The sequence below is a fragment of the Centroberyx gerrardi genome, chromosome 17, assembly GCF_048128805.1.
Source record: "Centroberyx gerrardi isolate f3 chromosome 17, fCenGer3.hap1.cur.20231027, whole genome shotgun sequence".
In the NCBI taxonomy this organism is placed as follows: Eukaryota; Metazoa; Chordata; class Actinopteri; order Beryciformes; family Berycidae; genus Centroberyx; species Centroberyx gerrardi.
The window spans coordinates 19,652,511-19,676,915 of NC_136013.1; the positions used below are offsets into that span (position 1 = coordinate 19,652,511).

The following is a 24,405-nucleotide window of genomic DNA, read 5'->3' on the forward strand; positions in this document are numbered from 1 at the left end:
ACGAGGAGAGTTATATGTATCCTCAAGGGTCTTTGGTTAATGTTACTTGTTGCTGGTTATGGAATATATTTACTGTCTACTTGTATTTTGTTTTCTATAAAGAACCTTGGGATTTATGAACCTCAATCTAGGACATATTTTGCTCTGAAATAACACTGTTTTCACCACTGTATGAAATAACAGGCATATATGAAGCACCTGAATAAAGATGATGTATAGCTGGTTGGCTCCTTACTGTTTTACAGTTTCCTTGGGTTGAGGTTCAGAAAGCCCAAATGTAAATGCAGCATTAATCTTCATTGCCATTGCCATATTCATCCTGAACATCCTCATTGTCTTGTTTATCCTGACTATCCCCAGTGATTACTGTCATTACTGTAATCATCTTTCATTGCCTTAATTCATTATAATCACCTGAGCGGGAAAAGCGTGAATTGGAGCGAGACCGCGTACATATTGATAAAGCCCTCGAAATAATGTTGCCTCGCACACAAAAAAAATCAAACACCTCACCACATTTCAATCACCGCCACTTAATAGTTATTATAAAAGATCATCATCAGAGGGAAAAAAGCGGCACCAGTCTCCAGTTGCACTTTGGTTGAATGCTCATATATAAACATCAAGCTGGCATGGACGCCTTGAGCGCGTGGGTAGAGAGGGCTTTGGCAGGCCCGGTGAATGGGAGTTGTCCCCCTCACCCCGTGCCAACGCTAGTCTGCTGCCAGTCACCGTAGGTCAACGCGGGCGCGGAAAAAAGACACTTTCTTTACAAGCCGCATCTGTTTGACATAACGTCATGCCCTGTAACCGCAGAAAGGACGTTTTCTGGCAGGCGGGAAAACCAGCTCGGACCATAAATAGAATGCGTTTAACATTCGGCCCCGACGGGTTTTTCAGACATGTGTTCTTTCCCCTTGTGGATTTTTAATACTACATTTGTGTGAAGCTTACAAAAATATCTGACAGGCCTGGACCGAGTTTTGAACAGTGTTTCCTGTTCCTCTGAGAGGTTTATAGGACCGCTTGCGTTGTGTTTTCAGTGGTGACTCACCAAAAAAAAACCCTCTTCTCCCAAGACCTGCTTTAGATTTTCTGCTCGCACCAACGTGAATTCGCAGCGCTCAGTTTTTCATGGCTTTTCTCGATCTGTTTTCGTACGCCCTCCACGCCTCCATTCAGAGTTCGCATTACGGCCCCTCAGAAATGATGCATGACACCTGACATAAGCAGTTAGCGACATTTGCAAACCTTTTCCACTCGCTGCTGCAAAAGCAGGTCAGGGAAATTAACCTCTGGCCAACATTTTCTGAAGCATTTGGCCAGAGTGCAACACTTTGGTCTGAGCTTGATCATGGTGTTGATGAAACAGCAACAACTGGCGATGGTTAAGTTTATTGAAAAGCTCTGAATCATCAGTTCCAAATGAACACATTGTCGTTTGCTTAGAAGGGGTCATGTCATTTCTGAACAAGAGAATGATACATATGTGGCAGACAGATGTGTGGGACAGGCATCTGATCCTGCAGATGTCGCATTTTACAATAACATTCTCATTAAAGTAGCTATGTAGGAACTGGATAATATAGTTTTTTCCAAAACTAACCCATATCTCTGTCTTAATCTGTCTTTCTGCAGAAAGAGACAGGCTCTATGGACGACCTGTACGTCAGCACGCGGAAGGTCAAAGAGCTGTCCGTCATCGACGGCCGTCGTGCACAGAACTGTGTCATCCTGCTTTCAAAGTACGGGTCCCAGCCAGAATGCTGAATTATGTCGCATTATAACATCAGTAAACAACTGGTCATGATCCATTTATTGGATTAGAATAATGAAAAGATGCCCTCAGCAGACTCAAGCACATGGAAAGTGAAGTTAAAGCACACAGGCCTTTGGGTCAAGGGTTAGAGCAGTAACTCATTCGAGAGCTGTTTCAAGCAGGTGCTTCTTATGTTTGGTACAGGAAATGTGTTTTTAATGGACTCGCAAGGACATCTGTTAGCGTAATTGAATTACCGTCCATGTATTCAGTCTGGAAGAAAGAGCAGGCTTAGCTATATGACAGAAAAACATTGTCCAGGTAAGGATGCATCCAAGGAGGGGTAATTTGAAACAAGCTAGGCTTTTCAGATGACTTTCTTTAAAAATACAAGGATTGTCAATCCCTATATAATTTCTCTACATAAAATTGACTCCCTTCCCAAGGGGCATTCAGTCACATTATATCTAAACCGGAATCAATTAGGCTCATTTAAGTCCCACCCTGCAATATGGTTGCCATTTGTATCCCTCCTAACAGCAAAGATCTGAGGCCCTTTAGAGACTTTGAATCCTGACACCGCTGACAGATCAATAAACAGGCTTCCTGAACCTCCTTCCCTCCAACAAAACGTCAGCATGGTCCCTGAACTCAGTTTCCTGTCAATAGCAAATGACCCAAGGGCACAAACTAGACCCAAATGGGGTCAGCAATTGGTCGATAGGGCTTTGTTGCACAGCCTAACAATACTGTTATTGATCACAACTCTAGCACACTAAACATTGATCAGGTGCTGACAGCAGCTGGCAGAGACTGAGGTTGAAACTGGTCCAGGACAGACTATTAGTCACAGTGAGGCTGGGCCTGTTATGTGTGCATTGTGTTTGTAACTGGGCCAGTTTATCATTAAAACAGCTATCCAATGAGACATGTGTTTAAGTGTAGGTGTGAACGGACTTCCATGAATGATGACACCATCCAATATGCAACTGTTATGTAACTTTCCCTTTGAATAACTGCTGTAATTATTGAACTTCTTCATTGTATGAGCACTGATCCAAAACACTGTGCATTGATCAAAAACACTGTTTTTTTTCTGTGCCTCTACATGATATATGGAACATACGTGGTGTTATTGCTAAAACACAAAACGTCAAATTGTTCCCTTTGCAGGTTAAAAATGAGCAATGAGGAGATCAAGAGGGCAATCCTAGAGATGGACGAGAGGGAAGAGCTAGCCAAAGACATGCTGGAGCAGGTAAGGTTGAATACATAAAGTCATGTACATGTAACAGAGCAGTACAGTAAGAGATTTACTGCATTAAGTCTATTGTTATTATTGTTGTTATGTTGTTGTAGTTGTTATCATTATTATCAGCTGCTGCAAACAGATAGATAGATAGATAGATAGATAGATAGATAGATACTTTTATTTGTCCCCGTGGGGAAATTGGTTTGCAGCAAAATCACAAGGCATTTCATCACAACATCACAAAATCACCAGTAGACATACTTGAACATACCCATATCATAATAGTCACAAATAGACATACAAAGTCATCAGTAGACTACTCGTAGACATAATAGACATACTCGTACATATACCCATACACATACCAGGAGGAGGGGGACAGGCCAGACCAGCTGGACATCTTTTGTGACCAGGAAGGAGTGGCCAAAATGCATGGGGGATACGGTGCTGGTGAATTACCTGTTTAAAAATGTAATGGCATGTGGAACAAATGAAAACAGTGCATATTGATTTGATTGGCTGGGGAAAGAAAATAGATATTGTTTTGTCTCAAAACAAGTAATATCCATTAGCTGGGGCTCCACTGATTGATGGGGCTTTTAGCCTCAGTGGAGTTTTGGATCTACTTTGCCCAATCAGCATTAGGCCTAGAACAAAACAGCAAGTGATGGTGGTTGATTTCAGTTATTACTGGCAAGGAAGTAGAAAGTAGACCACCTGAGATTTTTAAGTGGCCTGAAACTTGTATCAGAAGCTATTTTACAAAATTGATTTTAGTCTCAATTTGTCTTGATGAAGTTTCAGAGATTAACCTAAGAACAATAAAACTAAATTAAAAAAACAAATGTGTATAATTTTTGGTAGATTTTCTTTGCACCAGGCCCACTCCAGATTCAGTTCCAGTAGGTGTAGCAGTTCAAGAATGACTCATATGTGGATATTTATGGACAGTTGCACTGCAGTTGGCATTTGTCTTGCTGCTGGAGCAGTTTTCCAGCTGTGTTGGGCCACCACAGCTAAATGAATGTAAAGGAAATACTGGCATATGTATCTGAATATCTTTAATGTTAGCACTAACATTTTAATGAAGCTTTGAGATCAAGGCTTAACGTTCCCCTTGCATCTTTGCAGTTGCTGAAGTTTGTCCCGGAGAAAAGTGACATTGACCTCCTGGAGGAGCACAAACATGAGCTGGAGCGCATGGCCCGGGCCGACCGCTTCCTCTATGAGATGAGCAGGTACACAGCCCTATTGTCTAATGCTCTGCTTCAAAGAGTGGGTATTTGATTTCTGTTGGTTGTCTAATAAAGGATACTTTAAAAAATGCAGCCAAACAAACAAAGCATAGAAAGGTGCAGATTAGACTGGTTAGAATGTTTTTTATGGTGTTCCAGTTGTAGCAGGTCAAGGCGTGATGCAAAACATATTGAGTGTTTTAATAGCTGGCCAGCTGCGTGTGTTTATCAATTACCCATGAAGTCAGGCTTCACGTTTGTGACAGTTGTGACACGTTTGCACAGCATCGTGCCAGACAGTCGATGGCGTTCAGTTGAAATGAAAGCTTTCAGAGAGCGAACAAACTGCAGAGTTTGGGCCGAATGAAGGCATCAGCCACTCGGCTCCAAATAGGTGCTAAAATATTGAAAAGCACAATGGCTCTTCAAAGAGAATGAGCTTGTTAAGCAGTGAGGGGAGGCAGGGATAGAATACAAGCTCAGACCGTGGGGCGAGTCATCATTTAGCTGAGAGAAGATGTCAAGGAGGCTCTTTGAGGATTCGGATCACGTCAGGGAGCAGAGTTTTAAATCAGTGGCGAGCGTTACTTTTGAGCTCCATCTCAACTCGGAGTGTGCCCCTTTCACTGTTTGTTCTTGATAATTAAACCTTTTCATTTCCTTTTGTGAAATATTAGCCTGTTCAGTTTCTCTCCTTTTGACCGCATCCCCTTTGGTCTGAGGAGTACTCCTGGGATTTGGTTATTTTCTTTTTTTGCCATTCAATATCCCCGGTCCCTCTTTGAAATCGCCGCTCCCCCGCCTCAGTGAACCTTTGGGCAAGTTTAACATGCCCCCGTGTCAACTCTCCAACTTGACGGAAGCCTATTAGACGATAGAAGGCCAGTGGAAAACAAGGAGGAGGGAGTTTTGGACGATTGGGGGGTTTCTAGCTTTGAAATGACGCTCCCCGGAGACGACACTAACTCACTCTCTCTTTTTTTCTTTTGGCTTTTCACCTCCATCTGCCGCTTTCATCCCTTCATCAGGATTGACCACTACCAGCAGAGACTCCAGGCGCTGTTCTTTAAGAAGAAGTTTGCAGAGCGTCTAGCAGAAACCAAGCCGAAGGTGGAAGGTAAGGACAAACAGCTTGGGGGCCACAAAAAGGCGGAGGAAGGAGAACTGGAGACAACATCCAGTAATTAGTCATTTAAGAGGCTGAAATATCCATTAGCTGAAATAGTCATTAGCCTGCTTTTGTGATCAAAACAGCTCAAAGCTTTTAAGGCATAGCTCTTGATATGATTGTAAATGGTAAAACGCCCAAAGAGAGACAAAAAAAGTGTCAGAGACTAAAAATGTCAGTGGGTTCGAACACTGAGCAATGCTTTTCACAACGTCTTGTGAAAGGTTTTCTGTGTGTGAGAGTGTGTGGTGTGTGCATGTGTGTGTGCATGGTGTGTGAGGGTGGCTAACTGCATGTTACAGTTTTTCCCTCCAGCCAGCTTAAATAAAGAGCAAGGTTACCAGGGAGGCTGTTTTGGAAAGCTGGCACATGTTGAGAGGGAAGAGTCTCTCTCGTAAACACTGCAGCTCGCTTCGAAAAAGCAAGGGAAAGGCTTCCAATGAAGGACATAGAGCTGTGTGTGTGTGTGTGTGTGTATGTGTGTGTGTGTGTGTGTGTGTGTGTGTGTGCGTGTGCGTGCGGGTGTGTTATGACCAAGCTGTCATGGTGTCTATTTGAGCCAGAGCTACTTAAGACACTTCTCTCCAGGCCTAAATGCCTTTCTGGTCTTTGATGATCAAATCACCCTTAATACTTCTTTTGTCATTTGTGCCAACAGTGTTTCATTTGTATGGAGTGCTCACTGACAGTTCAGCCCTGTTGCACTTGCTTACTGTAACTCATTTTTGCCAGATAGTCTATTTTATCCTAATTTATCCTCCTGCATACGTTATTGGCCACTAGCAATGGAAAGAAAAGTACGAAGGAAGCTTTTAAGAGTAAGAGCAGAGACGTAATCCTGTGAGTTCCAATATTGATACAAGCCTCCAGAATCTTTGGTGTGGGAGCCAAATGTTCCCAAACCACACTGTTCATCAATTCCCATAATAAAGTTCTCATCCCCTTTTTATTATTGATGTTACATTGTCATTTACTCTAGATGAGACTATATTTCCCCAGACCACCCAGCATGTTCAATAGAGCTGCTTCAGAACAAGCAACAGTGCAGCCAGGCTTTTCAGCATTCAGCAAAACACTGACGGTCGAGCCAGAGGAACGGTTCCCATGCCGTATCACAGCAGACAGCGCCGTAACAATAACAATATGGATTTTGTTAATGATTTTCACATTCACACTGAGGTTTCCTCTGCGGAGACGGGGAACCACCTGCACTTTGCCAGAGAAGTCCGTTCCCAGGGGGAAAGAGATGGACACTGGACAGCATGTTGTGTTTCAAATATTCCCTTCACCCCGCTGTTTTATGGATAGATGGAAGGACTTGATGGGTTTCCCCACTGAGTTGCCCAGTTGTTGTGTGCAATATTGATCAACGATCATGAGCGCTTGGGCCATGCGTGGCTGAGGCTTTAGTTTGCGTGTGTGTCCATAGGGGCCAAGTGGAAAAACAGAATGGAAGGGAATGGAAAAAGTCAAGTTCCTTATGTAATGTAAAGTGGTGCATTACATAAAGTACACATGCACTCACATCAGTCACTAACTATTGGATCTCTGCCGCTGCTTCTCTCTCTCCCAACTCCCTCTCCCCCTCCAGCCATCCTGAATGCGTCCAGGGAAGTGGTCCGGAGCAAGCGGCTGACCCAGATCCTGGAGGTGGTGCTAGCCTTCGGCAACTTCATGAACAAGGGCCAGCGGGGCAACGCCTACGGCTTCAAGGTGTCCAGCCTCAACAAGATCGCCGACACCAAGTCCAGCATAGACAGGTGGGCCAGCGGTGACCGCAGCAAGTGGGGTCAGAGGTCGAATAAAGGAGGAGTGTTCCAGATGGTCCTTGTTGTAGCACTTCCTAGATTGACTTTAGACTTAGACTTACAATATGAAAGACCAACGGCTACAGTATTTTGTGTGTGGTTTTCTTGTTGGTGCATATATCCTTACCTACTTGTCTGTTATGATTCAACAGGAGCATCACCATGTTGCACTACCTGATCATGATCTTCGAGAAGAACTACGCCGACACGCTCCACATCCAGCAGGACCTCAGCAGTATACCTGAGGCTGCCAAAGTCAAGTGAGCACACTCTTAGTACATTTCACTTGGCCAGTTAGGGCTCTATATTGGGAAGATGAGCTGTTTTCACCATGCTGCTGCAACCTCTTCACAGCAGATAAGGGCACTCTCTAAAGTTATGTGTGATTCAAAGCATTACACTTGTGCTGAGAGCTGTACCTTGGGGAAAAAAATAACTCAGAGGTGATTCCTACCGATTAGAATAGAGTCCATTACACCCCCAGAAAAGTCATTGAGACTTTAAAAGTGGAAATTGGGACACAACAACAGTTTTGAGACTAATACAGTAGAAAACAATGAAGCCTAACAAAGATTCTCTCTGTGCGTGTCTATTTTTTCTCTCTCTAGTCTGGCAGAGTTGGAAAAGGAGGTGCACAATATCAAGAGTGGACTGAAGGCTCTAGAGGCGGTGAGTTGTTGTGTGTTTGTGTCACATATTCCCTCCCACTGGTTCTTCTCATGTCTGTAATTATGTTTCAAGCGGGGCAGAGGTGGGCAGCAGGGTGAGGTGTTTAAGTGCTGGTAATGTTCCACTGCGCCTTGGAGCGCCAAGAGTCAAATTTGCCATCACACGCGCATAAACGAGGGCACACACGCGTGTGCACGCACACACACACATGCACACACGCTCCTTCCACACTTCACGGAAAGCTGAGGCCTTTTTTTCCACGACGGAGAAGCCTTAAAATCATCACCATCGATCAGACGTTCTTCCCTCCCACAGAGCAGCTTCAGATCTGGACAGATAAACAGTCATTACAGATGGTGTAAGCCAACGCAGAGAGCTGTTAGGCCGCTAACTACAACCCGCCGCACAGACGCAGGCACGCCATGCAAAGCTTCCAAAGAAAGAAACACTGCTGTCGATGCTGTTTGTCCTGCGTGGATGCGCTGGAGTTAGGCAGCAGGCCTTTTTTGTGAAACAGAATTTTGCGTGTTGGCTTTTTTAGAAGAAAATCAAGCACTGACCGCGCCGGTCTCGCCTCCCTGCCCAGTGTTATGAAGCATGCGTCTGACTTAAAAGATGACCACTTTTGCTGTTTGAAAGTCTCAAGCCTCTCGTCTCTTCCGCCTCCCCGCAGGAGCTGCAGTACCAGCAGAGCAGGACGAGGGAACGGGGCGATAAGTTTGTGGCCGTGATCGGCGACTTTATCACCGTGGCCGGCTTCAGCTTCTCTGAACTGGAGGACCAGCTCGGCGAAGCCAAGGACAAGGTAGCTATCTGCTCAACCACTCTGCAATATGGTATTTAAATGTGTGTGTGTGTGTGTGTGTGTGTGTGTGTGTGTGTGTAGAGGGGGTGGACAGTGATAAGTGTGTATGTGTAGGAGAGGAGATTATGAGTGTATGAAAGCGCCGATGTCCGTGGATTCCTGCATGTGTGTGGCTTTAATCCATCTTTTACCAGAAGTCCCTGCCAAGCCTTCATGTCAGAGAGAGAGAGAGAGAGGGAGTGAGAGAGAGGGAATGATGGCAGCAGGGGGAGGGGGAAAAGTAGTGAAGGCAACAACCTTTGTGCATCTCTCTCAGTCCAGTGTGATGACTTCAGCAGCCCGGGGAAACCCGCCGCTGAAAGATTATCCCGGTTTCCCCCCTCATCTTTTCCTTTGCGTTTGTCACACACGTCCCTTTGAATTAGTGTTTTAAATCTGCACTCTCTATCCATGTACAACTGGGACGAACAGCCTTTTGGACCCTGCCGACTTATGGATTGATGTATGGTAGGAAGTATGTAAGCTGAAGATCATCATTGGGACTTTGGGAATTCCATAGGCTGTAAAGGGGGAAGCAAGATGGGGATGATGCATTGGAAAAGTGCATTCAACAGTTTGATTGGATATTAGATTATGCTTTGTCAGATTCCTTCCTGTTTTGCAAACGTCTTGACATAATTACACTAAGTGCCCAAATTGCCAACAATTTGTGAGAAATTTGGAGAGAAAGAAAGAGGGAATGGCCCTTGGGTCCAATGCAGAGCCAAGTGTGTATGTTTTCCTCCTCGCTCGCCGTAATTATTTGTTTGAGGAGGTGGGTAAAAAAATATGGAGGGAAAATGGGTCAGTTGGGACGTCACGGGAAAAGAACGGGAGGGTCGGGGCACCGGTTACTGTTAGAAAACAAAAGAACCTGTGTTCACCGGCCCAGACTCTTAACACACACACTCCCTAGCATGTGCGGTGTGTGTGTGTGTGTGTGTGTGTGTGTGTGTGTGGTGGGAAGTGGGGAGTCTGACGCATTTACTCACTCGCCTGTCGATGTTCTTTGACGCTCCGTTAGGTTTCCAGTGGAATACAAATATGGAGGTGTGGGTGTGCTCTTGGCGTTTATGTCTTAAGGAGGTAGAGACGGATGACTCAACCCACTGAGGCCCATAAAGCTCCATAGCAACAAACATGTGTGTGTATGTGTGTCTGAGAGCGATCACCAGACACTACTACATACATTACAAAGGATTACAGTTGTCCGAGGTCATGTGGGTTATTGGGACAGAGGTTGCCAGAGGAGGGAAGGGATTTTTCTCTTATCCAGAGAGATTGGTTGGGTTTATGCTTGACACACATTCACACACCCACACAGACACGTTGTGAGACAATACAAGATTCAACCTCTATCCAGGAATACAACAGCACCATTTTAAGGTCCATGGTTAGATTTTCAAAGCAACAGAACATCTGATTTCTAACCATATGACCCAGATATGGTGTCCGTTTCTCCATGTTAAGATCAAACTATAGGTTTCACAGTTAAAAATCCGATGTAGAGAGGTGCATCCAACCAAAGTTATGCAGAAACTGACTTCATTGCAATGTCCCTCTGCAGGATACAAAATGTACATTGTTCACATTTGATGGGGGGAAAAAAATAAACCCTTATTTCTCACTTTAGCATAACATACTAGGCTTGAACCTGCCACCTCACAGCCCTTTAATTCTTTAGCTATTACACCATTAGTCAACTTTTTCTCCCTGCACTTCATAAGATGGCACAGCACAGCTGGCAGGCCGGCTTGCCAGGGGGGAAAGAGCGAGGAGACAAGTGTTTGACAAGCTGTCGGAATGAATGCCGGCTTAGCGCGGCGGGGGGAATCCGTTCCGGGACGCTAGCCACTGACTGAGGAGCTATTGTAGGGCAAGCTTGGCTCACGTCTTCGGTTCTTCACTGCATTAGTGTCCTTGGAGGGATGGGATAAGATCAGAGGTAGCAGTAGAGACTCGAGGAGACAGCAGAAGAGAGGAGAGAGATGGAAGGAGGATGGGAGCAATGCACAGGGACGGCAACTCCTATTTGGGTTTTTCCACAAGTTCAAGTCTGTGATTGGTGCTTAGCCTAAGAGATGCAATGGTCCTGAGGAATATAACGGTAAAACAGGCGGTAGCAGAAGAGCAGCCAAAGGGCAACATGGCCTACAAGCTGTACATTTTTAATAGGGTACAAGAATAATTATCATATGCAAATGTGGTTTCGTTAATTAGGTATTTTCTTGAGTGAATTTGAAGAGCAAGTTCTCACATGCAGAGTAGTCACAATACCTCTGCCTAATTGGTGGGATTTAAGCAGTTGTTTAGGGGACGGTGCCAAATCCAGTCATGATGTGTTAACCGGAGCTAATCTGAAACAGCCTGTAAAAAACATGAATGGATTTTTGAACATGCGGTAACTTCAAATCTATGTGCTTAGGCAAAATCCTTTGACAATGTCTTCATTCAGCATCCTTGATAGATCATTATAGTTAAGTTCAAACTCCAACAGTAGAGCCCCTTTAAGACTCTATCAAGAATACAAAGAGGTAATTAGCCTCCCGCAGTGTGTGTGTATTTGTGTGTGATCAGTCACGTCTGTTTGCCTCCATATTCTCCATTTCAGAGTGTGTGTGTATGTGTTTACTCATTTAGCTCAGACCCAGATTTGACCAGACACATAATTACAGAAGAGGGAGGGATGATGGTGGGGGTTGCCATGGTGACCAGTCCATAATGACAGGACGGGCGTGCATCCTCAGAAAAGGAGAGCCCCAACTCCTTCATATCACAACACTGGGACCACATACAGTAGTCTCCTATAAACTGTCAAGTTTTTATGTGTTTTGTTACGAGCCTCCTGCATCATGTGTGAAAATACTGTAAACAAGAATAGAATAGAACAGAAGAGCAGAATATGCCTGCCACATATTCTGCAGTATAAATGGGAAAGCAATGCTTAGTTACATTCTAGCTACCTAGCTGCACATACTGCTTTCGGGCATCAAAAAAGCAGCACATTTTTCATTCTTATTATTGTTAAAGATGTTGGCTGATACTGGGTGCTGCTGTGTGCATGCTGCAGTATTAAGCTGTGTGTATAGGAATCTGGATGGTGGGTTTGGCTGGAGGCATCGTCCTGGCACAGACCACTGGACAGCTGGAGGAGAGAGGGGTGGACATATGGTGGTCAAATCATGCAGAGTCATTTCCCACTTTCTGTGTGTGTGTGTGTGTGTGTGTGTGTGTGTGTGTGTGTGTGTGTGTGTGTGTGTGTGTGTGTGCAGTTTTTGAGAACATCAAGCATGCGTACGAGCAAATGAACTTGCACATAGACATGCGTATGCTGGCTCACGTGGTTGCACTTGCACTACATGAACATACTATGAGAGATCTGGGTCACAGTTGCTAATATACAGAGAGAATACATAGCAAAAAGCATTTGTGTACGAATCCTCTGCAGCTATGAACCATGTCCACGTTTATACACCAGGCGCTGTGTACACAGGCCAGCTTCTCATTCACTCCCTACTAAAATCTAAAAATTATAAACATTTCTCTCTCTCTCTCTCTCTCCCTCTCTCTCTCTCTCTCTCTCTCTCTCTCTCTCTCTCTCTCTCTCTGTGTCCAGTTTGCCAAGTCTCTGAAGCACTTTGGGGAGGAGCAGGGGAGGATGCAGCCCGACGAGTTCTTCGGGATCTTCGACACCTTCCTGCAGTCGTTCAGTGAAGCACGGCAAGACCTGGAGAACATGCAGCGACGCAAGGACGAGGAGGAGAGGAGGGCGCGGATGGAGGCCATGGTGAGACGCTCATTTAATAGACGTACACTCGAGCCACGGCAAAGAGAGATTTGGAAGTAATTCTTAGTCTGTATTATCTTGTTCGGAGAGTCGGACAAGATGGACGCCTTCGTTATATCATGCTTTGTTTCAAACCCCCCTCTTCTTTCTCCATCTCTCTCACCCATTCCAGCTCAAGGAGCAGAGGGAGCGCGAGCGCCGGGCCAAGAAGGGCGGAGCCTCCGACGAGGTCGGCGGGGAGTTTGACGACCTGGTGTCGGCGCTGCGCTCGGGCGAGGTCTTCGACAAGGACCTGAACAAGTTCAAGCGCAACCGCAAGCGCTCCGTCAACCAGCTGGTGGAGAGCGGCGGCCGCGAGCGCGCCGTCACCAAGGTCAACTACTAGGTCGGGGGGGGGAAAAGGAAAGGAAAAGAAAAGACACCTGAATTCTGCCATAGGTGTAAATTTCTTCACACCTACAGTTACAACTTTTAGTCCAGGCCCTCGATCTGTGTGACCAGGCGGTCAGTGACATTGGAGAGGATATAAAGAGCGGCTCTGGACTGGACATGTGTTGACAGCCACGCCGTTTTGAAGGATGCGACACTCTTCTCCGATTGCTCTTGTAAAGCTCTTCCCCACCCCAGTTTTTCCTGGACATGGTAACGCACTATGATCTCCTGAGTCGGACGAAGGGCACTTGGGATGGATGGATGGACAGACCACTGTGACACATTATCCCACGTTTTTTGACCACGTTCTTTTAACACTGTGCTCCGTTTCTCTATCTCTCTGTTTTTCACTGCTCTTTTTGTTTCTTTTTCACGAACATTTCGCTGTTCCTCAGTAACTTCTTTAGTGCTGGGTCAGCCGTGTCTTTTTTGCCATCCGGCTCTGAAACACATAGGATATTGGGATCAACCAGTCAAAACCGTACATAGAGGCGAGGCCAAGAGGAAGGATTGGAGGAAGGACTCTCAAGCTACTCCGGGGCAGATTTGAAGATCCACAGTCGAGCTTCAGTTCAGGTGTTCTTCAGACCAAAAGAGTCTGCAGTGATTCCTTAAGCGGGGGTTCTTTTCACAGTTTCCCTGATGCAGTGCTGGCTGATGGTAACTGTTGATCCTGCAGCGACAGAATGGACGGATAAGAGCCAACTTCCATCGCTGCAAAGAAGGGAACGGGGTCAACAACTCCCGCAGTGCTTCGTAGTCGGGCGTCGGGCTTCTGAAGAAGTGAGGAAGGATACAGCTGGTGTGGGGGGGGGGGGGGGGGGGCATCGGTTCAAAACACTGGGGTCACATTGGGATTCGTCTCTCTTCCCGAGCGCCTCCTGCAGCAGCACACGGCATTCCCAGGCAGGATGCATTTTCCCCAGCTGGCATTTCAGAGGATCCAACTCAAGGAAAACCATCTTCTCAGCTCACCCTTGATCCACCCTAACAAAACGTAGACTGTGCCATAAAAGGGTCAAGCGTCACTTAACACTCTGTTTCTTCCAATGGTTTCAAGATGAGAAGGCTTGTTTTGGCATTAACCAGTGCCAAAGCGATGAGAAAAAACAAATGTATATGTATTAATACAAAACATACTGCAATTAGGCGTTTATATATATTTATATTTAGATGCAGACAAGCTAATTGCAAAGATGTAGAGGTTTTTTTTATGTTTTCATGGCATTTTCTGGTCTTTGTACACGCAATGCATTATTTGTTGGTGTTTGAAGTTCACATTGCAAAAATGATTGCTGTTGAAGTGAATTTCTTTACATTTTGCGCTTTATGCAAAGAAAGATAGCTTGTCCTTTTCACACCTCCATGTCTTGTTTGCACTGTACCTTTTCTGAGAAACTTTACACTCTTTAGTCTGTAACCCCACATCCCGACCACAGTGTTCTCTGAAAAAAACAAAACTGATCTTCAATTACGAGCAAAATGTAACAAGAATTATGAAGTAATGCCATTTCTGAAAATATGGTTTAGCCCCTTTTCTGTCTGGCAACTCAGTGAATCTCATCTTTAATCTCTAGACGCGTTTTGAGATTGGATCTGTTCTAATGGTGCTAACATAAAACATGGGACACATTCAGGAGCTTTCCTCAATGGCCATGAAGGCTTTATCAAGGCTTTACCAAGATTGAGGCTCACGTGGCACATGTGCACATTTCTCTCTTCATTTCTGTCGGCATTGTAATATCGGACCCTGCCATCCAACGTGTACGTTATTGCAATGTGAGGGGACAACGCAGCACTTAAAGGGTGTACAATTTCTTAGAGAGGCTTTGATGCAAATATTTATAGTACTATGAATAGTGTACAATGACGGGACGTTAACAGGGAGAAAAACAGCTTTCGGCACCAGAGGGCACGGTAGAAAAGAATCTTTCTTTTTCTCCTTCCTTCCACCATCTCTCCAGATTTATGTTTATGTGTGGCTTGACGCTATTCCTATCAGCAACCCTTCACCAAGACGACTCTGTGGACTAACGAGACTCAAGCCCCACGTACAGCAGCCCACTTAGGTCCTTTTCTTTACAGTTTTGAATTATCCCAAGTATTATGTTGTTATATATAAACCCTTAGCAGTAGGGAAGACAAAGGCTGGAATGTATGTGGACGTTTTTGGAAAGTCCTGGGGTCTGCCTTGGTACGACATTGAGATCTTCTGAAGGGTTATTTTAGAGATGGAGAGAGGAAGCTGGGGGGTGGGGGCTGGGGCTGGAAGTCGACCCACAGAGAGCGCTCTAACCCTGGGGTGAGGCCTCCGCTGTGGGCGGCGTGGCTCCCAGGCCCAGCGGTTAGGGAGATAAGGAAGCCGGTGGGTTCGCAATCCAGTCCGGGACATCAAATGAAAGGGTTGATCCATTTCAAATCAGGATGTAAACATGCTACTGGAGACGGCAACACGCACGTTTCTCCACTCGGACACATGTACAGTTTGAAAGGACAGTCGGAGGCGAATTCCTTTTCACTAAAATGAAAGGAAATATCCTGAAGGAGATACGAGAGCAAGGGGTGAAAAGCCGGGTTAACCCCCCCCTCACCGGCCCACTGAAGCTCGTCAGATCACAGAGGACCGGAGCACAATGTAAACAAACATGGCTGCCCCCAGTTATTGCATTACACCCCGCCTACTGTGCACACACAATGGGGGGGGGGAGGAAGGTTTTTTTCTCGAGATGCAACATTTACAGTTGATATCAAAAACGTGTTCCGTGCCTGAAGAATGTGCCGTTGAGTTAAACACAGTCCAGAGAGTAGAAATATATTTGTTCACATAATTTCATCATTCATCTTGTTCTTTGGTGGCCCGTTGTAGTCATTCCATCCGAGTGCATGGCTACTGTAGTACAGTAAAGGGCCATATGTGAGCCGCCCAGGGGCACAGTAAGAGGATTGGACTTCTGGCTCTTTCGGGGCAAACTGAAAAACGGACACATCCTGCGTTAATCTCCTCTGTTTGTGCATGCATGTGTGCGCCCTAATAATCCAGAGACAGATAAGGGAAGTGAGTGTTAAGAGCAGGACACTACCCATGGCTTTTTTTATGACAGTCATATAGGCTCGTTACCTTTTTAGACCAATTGAGCTTGACAAGCCAGAAGGATTTGCACAACAGCCCCTGGTTCAGTTTCAAAACTAAAAAGCAGTTTTCTCCCATTCACAGTCACACTGAACCCTGTGGCACTTCCTTTGCCTTTGCCCATTTGACTGATGAGAACATAAACATCGGGGGAAACGTAAGGGAGATGGCAGAGTTTAAGCAAATATGATATAAGTCTCAAAAGAGATGGAAATTTTCCCACAGCACTTGGCTCAATAAGCACTTGGTATATAATTTTATAAAACACAAGGCAGAATAGGACGTTTCCAAGGTTGGGTCTGGTGATTATGTTGTGGGATCCAGATACAGTGACAGAGGAAGAAAGAGCTGAATGGAACATGAGTGTTTCTGAACATTACCATGTTTCTGAATGAACTGAACTCCTCCCCAACACTGTATGTACTGAAGATCTATAGGCATGGTAATCCAGATTTGGCTTTGTTTTTTCCATTCTGCCAACTTTTCTCTTCTTGCGCATTTTAATTTTCACCTTTAAGTGCCTCTGACCCCGTTCTCACACATGCACCATTCCTATTGTAGTTGTTTTCTAGTGCTAGTGGCTTTCTAAATATCTATATGGTGTTAAAATGGAACTGACAGTAAATCAAAGAGTTGCAACCGAGTTGAGATTAGACTCGCTGGCACCATCTTGAGGTGTCGGACGTGAGGTATTGTGTCGACGACCAGTGTAACGGTTCAGGTTGTGTTCTCCATGCTATTAACTTCTGTGGTGCTTGATGTGGGACTCGACCCCAGCTGTAGGTACAGTAACTCACCACTGTCTCCTAAATGAGTTCAAAAAGTGACGTGTCATCTGGGAAGTTCACCCAATTTCCTGTGTAGGGACAATCCCACGCCCCCCTTTTTCCCCCCCAAAGCTTTAATTTATCCATAATCACTTATTTTAAGCCAGAGGTTTTATTCCTCAAGTCTTTTCACAAAGAGTTTAATCTCTCTGTGGGTTTTAAGCAGAGAGACGCTGCTGTGAGGTTCAGAAGGTTAAGAGACGCGGTGCGGAGAGGACCTCTGTGTTCGCTCACCCCACACTTTACAGATGTTTATTGTTATACCAAATAGATTCTGACTTTTAGACACTTTGAAATACCTACCCACCCTCCCCCCCCCCCCCATGCCATTATGACCATATGATTGCCCTTTCTCCACCCAGCATCTCTCATGTATATTTGAGCTTTTCTATTTTCTATCCTCTGCTCCGTTTGTCTTTAGAGTTACTCTTAAGAAGTTTAGTTACAGACTTTGACAGTCCCTCTAAAAATCTTAATCCAGAGCTTTAATCCATATTGTAGTGCGGACTATTTACCAAGGGGTATTGCGACATTGTCAGTATTATTACATGTTTGTATCGTTACATGTTTGGATGTGTGTATTTGGCCATTGACTGGCTGATTGGGGTGTAAAGATGGAAATCAGAGGAATGAAAATAGTAGCTTGTTCAATGCACTTTTTATTATGGGACATTTCCATTCACAGCGCCATTGTGGGCCTACGTAGACCCCCCCCCCCCCAAAAAAAAAAAAAAAAAAAAGAGGAGGGTGCAACTTGTAATGATGAAAGAGTGGTGCCTAGCCTGTGACGCGATGGAGAAAGAAAGAAACACAGCAAGTGAGTTTGGGTACTCCGGCCGGGCCGCTGGAAACACATAGGCCTAGCAGTCAGTCTAGTGGATTACAGAGATGGGATGTGTGGGGACAGAGACTTTAAGGGGTTTGGGGCTTCACAAGAGTGCATTGAGTTTTAAGGCCTCACTCGTCCCGTCTGTGTCACTTGCTTCGGTGTGTAAAAAGGGGGAACGTTTGCCGACACTACCACCGTCTCTGTGGAATCGTGCACTTGGCGTCGACCTGCATGCCTAGAGAAGGGTGCACAAAGTGTGATGTGTTGACTTTAACCTTTAACATGAAGTTGCTTGCAATATGGGAAAACACCCGTTACACGACAATTTGTACTGCCTGAGTAAAAGTTGCACCCGATTTTAGAGGTTGTATAATTGTGAGGAGTCAGTATTTTTATGGTTAATCCTCCACCGAACGATGTACAGTTGGAAAAGCATTTTGTACACCATTCTTGATGTTTGAGATACAGTAAGATTAAAAAAAAAAAAAAAAAGATTAAAACGTTGAGGAATGTTCCATTTTCCTGTAAATTGTACCTCTATTTATTTGCCTTATTTAGTTTGCTATATTTTGTATGTATACACAGCATTACAATAAAATGTTATATTAAAAATATGAATATGAATAATTATACTGTGGTCCGTGTATGTTGGATAGTTTTCAGACTTGTATAAGAATGAGAATCTTTTTTTTTTTTTTTTCATTTCTATAATTTTATTTTTGTTTTGTATTTTTTTGCTCGCCCTGTGTCTTTTGTAGGGTTACAATAAACTTTTGTCCCTGACAAGCGATTGCTTATTCTTTTCTGATCAATCATTTATTTCTTACTGTCATGACATATGTTTCATTTACGACCCATCAGCCCAGGAGTTGCATAGGGTGCATTGACAAGGAATGGACTCTAGGTGGCATGCTCACACAGGAAGAGATGACAACGGTTTCTAAATGCTTACTCTTAGTTTTGAGAAAAGAAAGGACACATCCCAATTCTCCAAAGTTAGATACTATGGAATTGATTATGGAAGTAGAATATACTGTCCTCTCTGTGTAGTTGATCAGTGAGAAAAAAGCTAACAGTTAACATGCTGTAGTTCATATTACCATGATGTACTGTATGTAACAACTGCTGTAGACTTCTGGTATTTTGGCACAAACACAGCAGAGTAAGATCACATAGAATTATCATCATCATATCTGATATTATTTCTGACAAATGTGTAAAAATGTACTGTGAACTTTTAAAGGGTGTAATGGGCATGAGGCATCATCAATCAGCCCCATAAGACGCCGTCTCCATGAATACGCTCTTTGAGTAAAATCTATAGTTTATGGTGAGGATTTTGGGATACAAGCTGGATGTTGGACCAGGTCAGAGTGTAACTCCAGCAGGTCTTTCCTCCACAACATATCCAAAGGAAGACTTTTATTCAAAGCTTGATGTAAATGTGTATGAAAAGTGGACTTTTAGAGCCCCTCTTCGTGAGAAACAGCTAAAGAAATGATGATGCCTATAAGTTTTAGGAGTGCTTTAAGAGTAAATGCTCCTAGGAGATCAAAAATGGCTGTCATATCGGCACAATCAATATCTTGGAATCAATGCCAAAGTCTTATCAAATGGGTCTATTGTATATCCTCAGTATTTGGGGTCCTTCATCCCTGTGCTAGAGTTTATCCATGTGATTAGGAGGCGTAGCGTGAAGGAGGAGTAACACATTTTGATGTGGAACAGCTACCATCCAGTCTACTCTGATGTAGAGCTAAGAGATTTAGCCTGAGAGGAGAAAGCATAACACATAGACAATCTTTGATTTAACTGTGAGCTTTTGGTTTTCCTAATGGATTTGACTGCTGGCTGCAGTTTAATCCAAAGCCAGCAGAGGGAGACAGAATACAGAATACATACGGCCGCTATCTTTGACACCAGAGGGAATCAAAATGTTGGTATCCTTAGTGTTATGCCTTCAAACTCGTGGGTACATTTTCCAAAAAAAGCAAATATACCTTTTATAGGTGTTTAATATTTCACATGAAGTATTGTTGTCTGTGCTCAAAAGAGCTTTAGATTAGGGCCTTTTGAAAAGCAAAAGACTGAAGAGGTTTTCTGTGTTCTTCAAGGCTGCTGGTGAGATGTTTCCACTCTACCTGCTGATGTCCGTCTCTGATGAGGTGTTTCACAATCTTACACCAGGTGCAGCTCGGACGCTCTGAGCTCTGTAAAGTCCATTATTCAAGTCTTGCATGAATTCACTAACTGAGACCTAGTAAGACAAAAAAGGATCGATTCATGAATAAGTGGTGTGATGCTGACCTGGACAAGTTGTGGGTCCAAAACTTTCTGTCATCTCATTGAACTGCCATACTTTGTGCAATGAGGCTGTCAGACCTGCAGCAGAGACAACAGATGATGTGACAGCAGCTGGCAACTACAGTGACTTAGAGAAATGACATCTGTAGATCTACAAGCTTGTGACCATATGGAGTTTTCTGTATTTATCATAGCAATGTGGCCTTATGTTCATTATTCAATCAGTTAAAAAGAAGTTGTTTTTATGAGTCATTCTAGATTAACGTTTGCAAGCTAAATAGGTCTAAGTGGCCTATGTTTGCTGATGTTCTTTTTGAACAACATCGTAGGCTACTCTCACACAGTGACATAACCACATTGTAAACAGCTCCACTGTAGGCGGAAATTATTGTTACCATTTCCTCCCCCGCATCCTGTCTTCTCACAGACATATTTTGGGCCCCAAGCCATCCTTTGAAAAACCCTGAGTTGAGGGAGGGATGATTGACTGATTAGGCTAACTACCAGACAGGACTAGGAAACCAGCAGGACTCGAGACCACTGGTCTGCACTATAACTGGCCAGTAGGCTGTATCTGATTACAAATCAACACAATGGACTCTGACTGTACGGTCAGCGCCCCATTGAATGGGCCTATTCAACAAAGCGGTGTAATTAAAGTAAATAACATGCAGCTGGATCTGTGTAAGTTATTGGGCTATATATAAAAGGGAGTCAGTAATTGCGAATAGTCAAGAATTAGCCATACATGTTTAGCTTATAACAGCTCTCATAACTAGGTCGGCTCCACCTACATGTTATTTACTGACTCCCATTGCCTCTATATAACAACTCACACTCTGTGGACAACATGTCAGGAACTCCTCCCAGCCACAAAGTAATCAGGAAGAGCAAAAGAATTTCAGGAAGAGCAAATTAATTTTATTCACAGCAACAGGGAAAACAAAGATATGAGGCTGAGACTTGTATGTGGGTATGTATATGTATGCATGGATGTGAAAGAGACTGCAATGAGGGTTAGAAAATGGGTTTGAGTGTAATGCAGGTTCCTCCCCTCAGTATACTATACTGTACTAGATAAATGAGCCTCAAGCCTTGTCTTAAACGTTGAGTCAGCTATTACTTTAACATGGTATTATACACACATCTAAGAAATCTGTTTCCAGGTGAGAGAGAGGTGACACCTAAGAACATGATCCACACACTGGTTTAAAACTGTAAAGTTGGTGAGGCGCAAAACATTGCATTTTCAAAACAGCAGCTTACAGCAAATATCACATCACTTTTACCCAGTGGTTTAAGAAGTATTCAGATCTTTGACTTAAGTAAAAGTAACAATACCACAGTGTAAAAATACTTTGTTACAAGTAAAAGTCCTGCATTCAAAATCTTGCAAAGTACAAAAGTATTAGCATCAAAATGTACTTAAAGTAGCAAAAGTAAAAGTAGTCATTATGCAGAATGGCCCATTTCAGAATCATATATATCATGTTATTGGACTATAATTATTGATGCATTAATGTGTTCATCACTTTAATGTTGCAGCTGGTAAAGGTGGAGCTAATTTTAATTACTTTATATACTGCTGGGTAGCTTAACCTATAAAAATACAGTATATCATAATTTATTAGTTGATTTATAATTTGAATTAATAATCTAAATCTACAAAGTAACTAGTAACTAAAGCTGTCAAATAAATGTAGTGGAGTAAAAAGTACACTATTTCTCTCTGAAATGTAGTGGAGTAGAAGTATAAAGTAGCATGAAATGGAAATACTCAAGTAAAGTACAAGTACCTCTAAACTGTACTAAAATGTATCCAAATCAATCCTAGTTTCTCTTTCTCAGTTTCTCTTTCTCTTTCGCTTGACAATTTCAAGTATCTCTTGATACTCCTCAGAATCTCTGTCATGATACCCGTGATTTTCCACATATTCAGTGAGATCTCTTAATTCTTCTGACTTGATGATGCCCATCTCAAAGTAACGCTTGAGCAGTTGCAGGAAGGCTTTTCTGTAAATTTCCATCGTTCTGTCCTTTGAAAAAAAAACCTTCCTTTTGGGGGTTTTGTTGCCCATTTCTGTAACAAATTACAAAGTATATATTTGTGAAGGAGAGTTCATATGCATAAACTACTTAAACCGAATATAAAACACAACAGGTCAGACACAGTGATATCCATCTTGTATACACATAAATGTCAGAAAAATGTCAGCTTACAAACCTGCATCATCTCTTATTTGCTGGGAAACATAAGGATGAGCGATGATAAAAGCCTGTTTCAGCATTTTCTTCACTTCTCCTCTAGCAATTCTGCGTGCAAGCAGAAGCCTGAGAACACAACAAAACAATCAGAACAGTTAGCAAGTGTCAAATCAAACCACATGCACACATACAGTATACAGTACATTACATATGCAGTACTGTGAATGCAAGAACACCAACCTGCATTCTGTAGATACGTCACTGGCACCAGTAGACAGAGCGTCTCTGTGATGATGTGTGAGCACCTGAACGGTGAGCAGGTTCCTTCCGTATGGGTCATCCCTCAAGCTCCTCACCATGTTATAAAGACTTGGATTTATGCGTCGGAGCGAAGGAAACTCAGGCTGGTTTCTTGCCTCCCTCAGAGACTGCAGTGGTGGGATGTGATCCGCTTCAACATAGCCTTTATCCCCGTCTTTACCACGGGAAAAAGGCCTTTTATTATCTAAAATACTAAAAAGTAGAAGACTGGATTAGTACATTATAAGAAATACCCCTAAAAGTTGTAGCTGTAACATACATGTATTTTGTTTTAAAAAAGTAACTCCAGACTGAGTTGATCACATGAACCCCTTACTGTACTTACATAACACCAAACATTCATACTTTAAAAATGAAAATGGGAGAAAAAGAGGTTTGTGGAAAAAAACAGAATTTTCCTATAAAACTATCTACTTATTCTTGTTTATGTTAATCCTACAAATATTATACAGTGCCTTGCAAAAGCATTCAAAGCTGTCCTATGATGGCTCATTCATTTTGTCCAAATTAATTAACGTTTGCCAGAGTAAAAGTGTTTGAGTACTTAATGCTCATATTTTTTACCTTGAGTATATGTCAACAGCTCCAACGTTGAGGTAGTCAGCCACTTCAGATGAATCTTTATCTCCATCCTGCTGCTGCTGCTGGACTGGCTTCCTCCTTTTTCCACCAGAATGATCTCCATATGTTCTATAATAAACTCGCGTATCCGGTTTAAACAACTTGTATGCAAGAAAACCTGCAACAATTACACATCCAGCAACAGGAACAACTGCACCAAATGCTTTAGCGGCTACTACAGCTCCAGCACCACATTCCATTATGAGTTCTTCAGCTGCTACAACCTGACAGACAGAAGGACAAAACGTCAAGGTACTGATATTAAACTCTATCTGTTTTGTCCAAGGTACTGATATTAAACTCTATCTGTTTTGTCCAAGGTACTGATATTAAACTCTATCTGTTTTGTCCAAGGTACTGATATTAAACTCTATCTGTTTTGTCCAAGGTACTGATTTTAAACTCTATCAGAGTCTGTCCCTCTCCTTCCTGCTCTCGCTCAAAGGAAAACAGGAGGAGACCTTCCTTTTATGCCGTCTGCCTTGAGAAAGCCCAGTAGACTGTGACCAATGAAAATGTCCGGCTGGGAGGAACAGGGAATCTAAACCAATAGATGTTTACCCTGTTTCCTAATATGGAGGCTGCTGTGGTCTTGTGACTGCTATACTGATATCTGGAAAGCACACCATTTCTGAGAAATGCAGATAGGAGGGGTTTATTACAGGGAGTTGCTCTGTTTTATCTCAGCTCTCTCACTCACTCCCTTTACCTGTCTGAGAACTCTGCACTGTCTGTGGTCCAGAAGATATTTTTACTACTCTACCTTTGTTTATTACCAGTAAAATGCTTGTGTGTTTATAGTTTTGGTGTGGTCCTAGTTCATACTGTGAACTAGGACCACACCAACTTGACTAAAGCCACACATCTAGACCACACAGACCAAGGTAATGAACATGCTGTGTTGCCTCCATGTAAAGATAGTATTGCTTGTAGCCATTATCATTCTGCTGTACCTGTGGATTGCAGTCATGGGATTGAAGTGCACCGGATCAAAGGTGGGTCCACCTCAGAACATTTGGCCATCATCTAAATTATAACCTTGTAATTACATTACAATGTTTACAGATAGAATACAACACATGCCAGTCCCTGCCCCCAGGTGAAAGACAGACCAGAACATTAAGAGAGGGAAAGGTGAGATCTGTATTTGAAAGACCATACTGAATACTGTCAAATAATCATTTACCAATACACAGGATGTGATCTGATTTGAT

General features: G+C 43.4%; 1 protein-coding gene and 1 long non-coding RNA gene across 5 annotated transcripts in view; one reads left to right on the forward strand and one right to left on the reverse strand.

Annotated features, from left to right (window-relative positions):
• daam2 (dishevelled associated activator of morphogenesis 2) overlaps positions 1–15,646 on the forward strand; it is an 88,033-nt gene extending 72,387 nt beyond the window's left edge. For all 4 annotated transcript variants that reach the window (XM_078289410.1, XM_078289412.1, XM_078289411.1 and 1 more), the window contains 10 exons: positions 1,639–1,745; positions 2,933–3,017; positions 4,143–4,249; positions 5,275–5,363; positions 7,006–7,174; positions 7,375–7,482; positions 7,831–7,891; positions 8,565–8,696; positions 12,352–12,522; positions 12,695–15,646. In XM_078289410.1, the coding sequence (XP_078145536.1) occupies positions 1,639–1,745; positions 2,933–3,017; positions 4,143–4,249; positions 5,275–5,363; positions 7,006–7,174; positions 7,375–7,482; positions 7,831–7,891; positions 8,565–8,696; positions 12,352–12,522; positions 12,695–12,907 (1,242 nt within the window). In that variant the 3' untranslated portion in view covers positions 12,908–15,646. The remainder of the gene's footprint in view (positions 1–1,638; positions 1,746–2,932; positions 3,018–4,142; positions 4,250–5,274; positions 5,364–7,005; positions 7,175–7,374; positions 7,483–7,830; positions 7,892–8,564; positions 8,697–12,351; positions 12,523–12,694) is intronic.
• Positions 15,647–21,318: 5,672 nt separating this feature from the next.
• On the reverse strand, positions 21,319–23,620 carry LOC139916791 (uncharacterized). The gene is made up of 4 exons (XR_011784877.2): positions 23,135–23,620; positions 22,490–22,762; positions 22,269–22,375; positions 21,319–22,124 (listed from the first exon to the last, which is right to left on the reverse strand). It is a non-coding gene; the product is annotated as an uncharacterized LOC139916791 (long non-coding RNA).
• Positions 23,621–24,405: the final 785 nt, after the last annotated feature.